The sequence below is a fragment of the Falco punctatus genome (assembly GCF_963210335.1).
Source record: "Falco punctatus genome assembly, chromosome: 19".
Lineage (NCBI taxonomy): Eukaryota > Metazoa > Chordata > Aves > Falconiformes > Falconidae > Falco > Falco punctatus.
In genome coordinates this window covers 3,187,672-3,197,341 of record NC_137599.1, presented here as the reverse complement: position 1 = coordinate 3,197,341, position 9,670 = coordinate 3,187,672, and the positions used below count along the sequence as shown (strand labels likewise).

At 47.5% G+C, this 9,670-nt stretch overlaps 1 protein-coding gene across 5 annotated transcripts in view; it reads left to right on the top strand.

The window, feature by feature from the left end:
* The window catches only part of ACLY (ATP citrate lyase), a 32,183-nt gene that overhangs the window by 1,688 nt on the left and 20,825 nt on the right, over window positions 1-9,670 (top strand). For 2 of the 5 annotated variants that reach the window (XM_080369137.1, XM_080369138.1), the window contains exons 1-2: window positions 213-345; window positions 8,023-8,192. In XM_080369137.1, coding sequence (XP_080225263.1) covers window positions 8,034-8,192 — 159 coding nt within the window. In that variant the 5' untranslated portion in view covers window positions 213-345; window positions 8,023-8,033. Of the gene's footprint in view, window positions 1-211; window positions 346-7,769; window positions 7,851-8,022; window positions 8,193-9,670 lie in introns of those variants that run through there. The other 3 variants (XM_080369139.1, XM_080369141.1, XM_080369140.1) reach the window with 3 other exon arrangements.

Here is a 9,670-nt window from a genome sequence, read left to right as displayed (position 1 = left end):
CAGGAGCAGGTGTGGGGCCGCCCACTGTTGCGGGGGCCCAGCGGGGCGGCTTCTCCTCCCGCTGCCCGGGCCGAGGCCGCGGCCCTTTGCGCCGGGGGTTCAGGGCCGAGCGGCGGCAGGGAGGGGCGGAACTACGGCTCCCACAAGGCCGCGCGGCTGCGCGCCACCAGCGGCAGCCAATGGGAGAGCGGCGCCCGCTCAGGCAAGGGTGACGTCACGGAGGCGGCGGCCAATGGGCAGCGGCGGCGCCCGTAGGCCGATGGGCCGGGGAGGCCGCGCCGCGCCGCAGCGAACAAAAGGCGGCGGCGGAGCCCGGGGAGCAGCTGGCGGGCGGCGGGCGCCCAGGTGAGTGGTGGGGCTGGGGCTGTGCTGCTGCAGCGGGGCCTGTGCTCCGCGCCGGGGGATGGCGGGCCGGGGGAGGCGGGTGGGGGTGTCCGCGGGGCCCGGGAGCGCTGCTGGGCGCCGCCAGCCGGCCCCGTTCCGGGCAGCGGGCGGGCCCTGGGGAGTGCCGCGGACCGTCGCCCGCCGGCAGTGGGTTTGCAGCCGGGAGCGGGACAGAGCTGGAGCCCCGAGCTGCCTCCGCCGGCCCTGGCCTTGCGGGGGCCGGGCCGCCCCTCGGCTGAGCGCTCCCCATCCGCCGGAGGCGGCAGAGCCGGCCCGACAGCGGGGCCGGGGAGGCCGCGCCGGGGCTGTGTGCGGGGGACGCGGCACAAATATTTGACGAGGGCCCGGGAGGAACGGGCGCTGGTGCGTGCCCGCAGCACAGCCCGGCTTCGCCTGTCCGCCCCCAGTCCCCCGCCGGGCACCGCACCCCGGGGCAGCACCCCCCGTCGGCACCCCTGCGGCCGCGCTTGGGCACGGGGGCAGGGGGGCTGCCTGTGCCTCTCCCTCTCCTGCTTGCCGGGAGGGGACCGGACAGTTCCAGGAGCTGCGAAATGGCTCTTTTCCAGCTCTTTTGTTTGCTACTGCAAACACCTGCAAACTGCAAACACCTGCTGTTTACCTTGCTGCTTTGGATACCTCTTCCTTTTGCCCGGGCTCCTCTTTTCTCTCTGTTAAACTACACTTGTCTGCAGACTGAAAACTTCCCGGCATCCTCAATACGTTCTGTGTAAATACTTGTATTTCTTTTCCTGAATTGGATTTGGAGCTCGGAATATCAGCTCTGCCATCTAACGCTGTTATTAAAACCTCGTAGGGTTTTTTTATTTAGTGTGTGAGGCTTGTGTACCAATGCAGAAAGCTTGCTCTCTGTCCAGCTAGCGGGGCTCTTCCCACCGTGAGCAGCTCTGCTTGAAGTGGGAGCCGGCACGACCGACCGCCACGGTTGGGATCCTGCCCAGCCACACAGGCCAGGGTATGCGCTGCTGCTGGTTGCTTCACGAGTGAGGTGGGGAGGGGAAGGATTTAAGGAATAAACTTATAAGGACCTTCCCCAAGGCTGCAGGATAAGATGGTCTTTAAAGATATGGTTCCACATACCCCGCTTCTGGCACTAGGCGCTTACCAGGGCGTTTGGAGCCTGTCTGCTGCTCTCCGTTAGCCAGACTTCCCTCCTTTCATAGTCTTTTCCCCTCCGTGGCTGCTGTCTTGTTCTCAAAGGTTCCATGTCTGCAGGGAACCTCCTCCAGTGCTGGGCATTCAACGCCCTCGCCACCCTAGTGAGTGCACCTGCTTGCATCACACCAGCACAGTGCCAGGCATTTTGTAACACCTAGCGCTGAGGTATCTTGACCCGTGAAGTTGGCCGACTGCTGCAGGGTCTTGGCTGTTGAGCCCTCTCTGTCCTCTGATGAAAGCACGTGTGTTTGCCAGGTGGAAGCTGACGTAACTTGTCATGCTGCTGTGGGCTGAAAATACTGGCTGATCTTGAACTGTGTTAATAAATGACCTGGGATGGAGCGGGAAGGTTGCGGTTTTGTTGACATAGTCTTGGGAGAGAGGGCATGAAATCTTTACTGGAGAGGGAACCCTTTTCTCCCAACAAAAGCATCGCTTGGGTATGGTTGGAGTATGGTGCTGATCTGGATCTAAGAAAATTCCATGCATGAGCGCCGTGTTCAGTATGAACACAACTGGTGAAGCTCATAGAGTTATACCTCTGAGACCAGAAAGGGATTAAAGAAAAAGAAACCAAATCAATGTCTTCACTTTTTTTTTTCTTTTCCTCCCCTTGCAGAGCAGACCGTATTGTGCTGAGTAGTGCCCTATCATCTGATCTCTTTAGGAGTCAAGGATACTTCACCCAGGTTCTGTTGTCCACAGTGCCTCTTCTTGTTTCTCCATCTTCTTTTTTCTTTGGACTGCGTTCTCCCTTCAGCTGATCACTAACATATCAGGGCAGATTTATCGGTTGTGTCACAGCAAACACAACATCCAGCTCTTTAATCCTAACTTGCTGCCATCACATCATTTCTCTTGTGAATACACTCAAGAGACTTTCCCCAAGCACAGTTTTTTTGGCATATTTGACAGGTGGTGTTTTGAGGGAATAAATGCTTCTGAGCCATCGAAATTGTGATCAAATCTTTGTACTTGCTAGTGAAGGCTGAAAACCAGCACTTTTTAAATCGGTGGGTATGGCAGAGGTCTCTGATGTGGTGCAGGGAAGCAGTTTGCTTTAGAGCCTCAGTAAATGACCACAAATCATTGATGAAACTCAGTAAATCAGTGACGCTTCCAGAAATAATTTTTTCTTATGCCAGTAACCCACTTGTCAAATGAAGACTAGATGTGTGATCTGTTCAGCAGAGCTCATTGCTGAAGGACAGCATGCTTCAAAGGCAAGAATGGTCCTTGTAACCCAGGCTGGCTCTGGACCTGACCCTGCTTTGAGCTCGAGGTTGGACTAGGTGACTTCCTGAGGCCCCTCTAACCTGGACTATTCTGTGCTCCTATGATCTGTTGCGTTGTAACTGAAAAAGTTCGTGGCACACGCTGTGGAAAATGCTTTAAAGTGGCAGTAGATTGTCCTTAACTCAGCATGTTTGGCCAGCAACCAACTGTGTTTCCATAGTACACCCCTCAAGGGAAAAGGTAAGACAGTTTATAATAACTGGACCTGAAGGCTTGTGGTGTAGGTACAGTACAGAACTCGCAGAATGACCAGCAAAGCATCACAGGCAGCCAGAGAGGCATTATGGGTTAGAAACTATTAATTCTAGCTGCCCCTATCCTAAATCTTGTGCTGCAGAGGATGCACATTAAGAGCAGACTGCAAAAGGCATTTTGATCTACTGACATGACTCTGCCGTTGTGTGTGGTGGTTGTAAAATCTGGGGTCTAAAGTATTAAGAAAACTACAGTTCAGTCTCACCTAATGAATCATGAACACAGCAGTGTCTGGGAGTGAATCGGTGAAAGGGAACATTATCCTATAGCTTGTATTTGGTACAGAGAAAGGGATGATATTTTTTTTTCTGCACCCCTGCTGTTTTTCTTCAGAGGTACATCTATTACTCCATCAGCATCGGTTGGTACTGCAGGTGCTGAGCGTGACTGAAAAGAAGATTATCAAGGATAGAGGAGAGTCCTAACCTGCCTCATTCTTGGGCAGCTGCAAAGATTCTGCTCCTCTGCTTCTGTGGTGACCTGCAGTCCGTGCTCCTGCTCAGTGTTTGCACAACAGATGCAACCAGTTCATGGAGTCTGCTCTGATTATGTCTCTCTAGTTGATGAGAGACCTGCACAGGCACATACAGCTAGGAACTGCTGATGCCCTATGGATTTATTTTTTTTTTTTCCTCCCCTGCTGATCTTTTAGCTTAACAATTCAGCAGACCGAAGCAATTGTTTTGTGCTGTCTATCCCATGAGAAAGGCAGGGTTGGAGCAGCGGAAAAACCAAGTGAGGGGTGTGATTAAAGACTTGCTAATGATTAGGAAATGTCACGGGTAGATAAGGGTTCCTGTTGTTCTGTTGCCATGACACAAGGATTTTGTTACTTTTCATCTACTGCTATTGTAATAATCCTCTAAGTTTTCTCTCTTTACTCTAGTATTGTTATTGCAAAAATGAGGTGATGAAATTGGGAGAAAAATTAGGGGAGCAGCAGAACGTAGTGACATAAAGGCCAGTAAAATTCCTGACAGAGGAGCAACTTCACAGTGCCATGCTTTGTGGGAGTGCGTTTTGTGTCCCTCGGGTTTAAGCAATCCCATGTTTGTTGCTTGTTCCCACTGACTTTTTTTTTTTTTTTTACGGAACTGTTTTTAAGAAGACTTGAGGAATGTCCTGGGTCCAGTTTCCTGCAGTTGCACACGATTACATCTTGTTCACTGGCATAACTAGGATCGGCTTGATTATTTTAATTTGTAAATGTGGACTGAAGGTCTATCTGCAATACTGTTCAGGGGCTCTGTGTCACCCTGGACAAATGAAAAATACTTAGTTGTTTGTTGGGGTTTTTTAGATTAAGAAATAAGTTTGCCGTTTTTCTTTTCTCCATCTGCTTCTACCACAGTGAAATGTGACGCTTTTTTTTTCTGGGACTGGCTTTTAGCATAGTGTAGACAGTTGATGGATTTCTAAGGGCTTTGAAAGAAAGGGTATTCCAGCTTCTTACCAGGCAAAGTAAATAGCTGCAGGTAACTTGGGGGCAGGATTTGCTCTCAGAAATAGTACTGCTTTAAAGCAAAAACTGTAATGAAAAGGTTTCAGCGCTACAGTACAGGTGATTTACTGTAGTGTGTGTGTGTGCAGCTGTCAAGACAAGGTGGCAGAGTGGTGTTTGTGGGAGCGAAGTGTGTCTCTGCATGCTTGCAGAATAAGGCTGGGGTTTGTTTGGTGGTGGTTTGGTGTTTTTTTTCTTACAGTTCTGCCAACCACCAGCTCAAGGTAGAGCCACTTCTATAGTTTTGGAAAGTCTTCCTCTGTGTAGCTAGTCCATGGCCGGCTGAGCTGTATAATAAAGCTGTAAGCTTTTGGTCAGAGAAGATGGCATGTTTTTTCTTGATGGTGCTTATCTGATGCACAGACAATGCCTCATAATTAAGAAAAAAACTTTCTCAGAATGATACTGTGAAACTGATCTACAATTAGCAGAGGATAGATGCAAACCAGTTCTGCAAACCTGCTTGAGAGTCTTCTTAGCCTGATGCAGCAAACTCTGGTTGCATTCTAGTAGTTAAACCACTCTCTCTTGCAGCTTCCTTGCTAATAAAGATTAAGCAGTCAAAGTGACTCTGCTAATCTTCGAAATTTGATGCAGATTACAACACAGTTTACACTCCTACAGTTCTGTGGCATTTGCAGGGCAGAGAATTGCAGTTGGCAAGGCAATTTTGCGTGGCAAATACTCAGTTGCTGTGTAAGCACAAGAAGCCATGCCTGCAACTCGTTCAGCACGCAGGATGTCTGCCAGCTCCCTGACGACATGGGTGGCCATTGCCACTTACCTGTTGTAGATTGCTTCCCCTTGAGACTGTTGCACACCTTGCCCCCTTTCACCTCCCTTTCCTTCCAATCGAAACTCCTATCCTAGAAAGCTGCGGTGGTTTGACACCAAGAAGAGATGAACGTTCCTCCAACTTTGGTGTCCACACTCAGCTTACAGCCAGGATTGCAGCCTGCCTAAGAGGGTTGTGCAGTAAACCTTCCAACTCCTAAAGTGTTTGAGGTTAATCCACTGGTACCCAGCGTTTCCCCTTCACTGATTCTGTTTCCTCTTCCAATACATGCTGCTGTTCGTTATTCCCTGATAGCTGTGTCTAAATCCTCACCTTGAGATAACGTAGTTATCTCAATGTCACTCCATCTTTTGTAATTGGGAGTTCTAGATCGCTTCTAAAGTTACTGCGGAACGGCTGCTCGTAGCCCCAGGACTTGACATAACTCAATGGCTCTCAGTGTTTTTCTGAGACAGCTCTATTCCCACAGCATCGTTGGATAATGTATTTTTAGGAATGCTTATTAGAGAGCAAATGAAGCTAACGCAGCAGACTCAGCGTAGTGTTTGTGTGGGCTGTTACGTTGAGGGGGGAATTGTAGGATGTGCATCTCGCTCTGCAGTGCCAGACAAAATGTGCTTGGTCTCCTTTGGCTTGTTCACAGGAGCTCCCCCCTCCTTAGCCTATGCTGGCTTCGGCACGGGGGTCATAAGAACAAAGTGACGTTATTTTTAGCAATATTAGGTGCAAGTGTTCATGGTGACAAGAACATGGTTTCGATTCTAAGAGTGCTTTACAAAGGTTCTTTTGATTCTATAGGGTGCTTTAGAAACCTTGTCTGATGCTGTTTTGAAATGGGATTTAATTGTAAGCTGCACTGAATAGTGTTGGAGCTCTACATAATAATTCTCTGAAAGTAGGAACACTTTTTTTTTTTTAACATCTTTTGCCCTTTCTGTAGCTTCTCATCTTCTATTTTAACACTGGAATTGCGTTTGAAAAGCTGTTAGAAGCAAATCTGACTGCCAGTTCTTAAGCCTAGTTACCAGCTTTCAATAACAGTACTTAGTCCAGTCTGTTTCATTCTAGAAACTTACCGAGAAGGCAGCCTGCCTCCTACTCCTCCTTTCTGCAGAATAAATATTTTGTCTATCTGGGGGGAACACACAAACCAAACCTCTTTCTTCCTGCTCTAGGGGAAAAAAGGTCTTTATTTCTAATGATGGCTAATTATTCCCTGGCATACTCTGTGCTTGCTTATGGGATTAATAACCCAGTTGATTACTAGTGGTTATCACCCAGAAGGTAGCACAGAAATAACTGTGGAATTTTTAAACTGTGTATTTTTGTGTATCTTAAGTGAGGCATCTATTTTGTGATAGCCTGGGCAGTTAGTTACTCTTAATGAGCCATTCAGATACTTCACTGTCCAGATACTCGGGTAGAATCTGAGCTCTTTTTTTCCTGCATTGGTGCCTTTCTCCTTCGCAGCTCTGGTTTTTTGGGTTTCCTGCCACGTTGGCTGTGCCTGGGGACAGTGACATGACCTCCAGTCACTCTGAATGCAGTGTGAGCCGCTGCTCGAGCTTCTGTCAGCAGGCTGACATTTCAGAAAAATCAAAACTGCTTACTGACCTCTGGCTGATCGCAAGACATGGTTCTGATCTTTGACATGTGCAGGCAGGTTCACTGGGATTATTCTTTCAAATAAATGTGTATTGCAGCTAAAAATAAACACCTCTGACACCTATGACTTTGCTGCATACCAGAAAGAAAAGTTACAGTCCTGAGATCGGAGATCATTTACTTATGTCAGTTCAGAGTATACTTTTTAAAAGAAAAGGCGGCAGTCTCCAGGAAAGGCATGAAATCAGAAATTGTTAAAAAAATATTTTTTTTTAAAAAAAGGGAAACTGTCTAACTCTAATCTTCTTTGTTGTCTTGAGCATCTTACTCTGTGAGGTGTGAACCTGTTTCCAAGACATCTAGGTTCTGAAACAAAACAAATAAACCAATGATGTAAATGCATTCTGATCTCGATAATACGGTCAACATTTTCTTTTGCCTTTAGAAAAAGGTACAGGGGGTTGCTAATTTGCTGGCCGTTAAGCTCTGCTTGGAAACATGGCGTGCCATAAGAAAGCAAGCGGGAAGGAGGGTTTGCCTCTCCTGTAGCTTTGTCCCTCCCTGTTACTGAACTAGAACGAGTGGGAGGTGTGTTACGTAGGTCCCACAACAGCAAATGCAGGCTGCCGTGTAGTTTGAGGCAAGGTGCCTGAGCTGAGCGCTCCCCTAGGTGTGGGGGATGCTCGGAGCTGGCAGGTTTGGTAAAGACGCAGTGGTGGCTGGGGCGAGCCGTGAGGATTACACCTTTCCCTGCAGGCAAGGCTGGACCAGAATAGTGTTCAGGGCAGTGGGATGGGGCAGAAGTTTTAAGCAACACAAATATTTCTTGCTTATCAGGTAAGTTTTATAGCCTTATTTATAGTGGGGATGCACAGCCCCAGCTCTGTATTTGCTTTAGTTTTGCACTGAGCATTGATCTGGGCAATTTTGTGTTGATTGTGAGTCTTCTGTGAGAACTGGACTCTGTTCCTGATTACTACACTTTTTTTTTTTTTTTTTTCCAATTCAGATTAGGTAGCCATGTCAGCCAAAGCCATCTCTGAGCAGACGGGGAAGGAGTTCTTGTATAAGTATATCTGCACATCCTCTGCCATCCAGAACCGTTTCAAGTATGCCCGAGTCACCCCAGTCACTGACTGGGCACGGCTCACCCAGGACCACCCTTGGCTTCTGAGTGAGGTAAGGAGAGCGACTTGCTTTCCTGTAGTGACTGAGCCCTCGTCAAACCTCTGCCCACTCAAACAACGTCATGCCGTGGCAGGTTGCGAGCAGAACTGTATTCCGGATCTTTCTTGAAGGACCGGTCGCTGCTGCTGCTCTGCCACATTCATTTGCAACACTGATGAAGAAACAAGCCTTGCTTCGGGGCCGTTGTATCACCTTCTAGGGGACCTGATTATAAAATTCCTTCAAGGGCTGTGAAATACATGAGCAGAGATAACTGCAAATGAAAATTGCTAATAATCACACAGAAGGGAAACGAGGGTAATTCAGGCAAAGCAAGAGTCTCTTGAGATGTCAGTCCCTGTTCTCAAACCCTTATTTTCTGAAATCATGGAGTGCTTTCTCCATGGCTAGTTTTTATGTTCAGTTAGGATACTGCTCACATTTCTTGCATCCAAGCAAAATGTCAGGGAAAACATTTTTTTTTCTTTTTCTATGCAAAATCTTTTATATCTCCTTGTGCTTCATTCATAGCCATGCACTTTCTGTAGAGAAAACATATCCAGAGCTCTTTTTATTAGTTGTCCAACCTGGCTCCTTTCCAGTGATTAATTATATTGAGTCATTGGTTGGTAGAAATGAATGTTGCAGTCTTTTACTGACTGACTGATAGAAGCGCTGCACTAAGTAATTAAATGTTCCATACTCAAGTGGATCAGTGAATTGCAGGAAGATATCAGCAGTGCCTCTAAAGAGCCTTGCAGAAAGCCAGAAGGGAGCAAGGATGCAATCCGTCCTTTAAGGCAGACTTCTGTAACGCTAGAAGGGGCTGGAGGGTCCAGCAGAATGACCACAATCAGCGTTCTGTACCACAACGTGTTACGTTCTGACTGTACGCTGCAAGTTGCTGAAGTTCCAGGACACATCAGCTGTACAGAATGGCACCCACTTCTTATTTAATAATTAAAAAAAAAGTCAACTTTATCTCCAGCTTGCCTGAAACGGGCAGGACCCTGGCCCTAGCTAGTCTCACATGCAGATTACATAGTGACAGCAGGAGGTTTCTTTGTAAGTAGCTGTGTTTGCTCTGCCTCTGATAGTTCCTCCTCATGAGCCTCTGCTCACAGAGAAATATTAACTTCACGATACATCTCACAAAGACAGTCTGCAAAACTGATAGGGTGATGCATGCTTTTCAGTGTGATTTTTTTTTTTCTTTTTTTTTCTTTTTTTTTTTCTACAGAAAGTGAGTACATATACCCCATCCTTTGCTTTGAAAGAGTTATCAAAGTTCATCAAAAAAAGCCAAAACAAACGGTCAGCTCAATCTCTGATGTGTACTCATGTCTGAGTAGAAATAAGGCAGCTCTTCGCAAAGTGCAGCGTAAAAAAAACCCTGCAGGCATGTTGTACTAGGAGATGGCTTTGCTAAAAAATTAAATAAATTCTGCAAGGACACATTGTACAGAATTTTAAGTTTTTGTTTTACCATC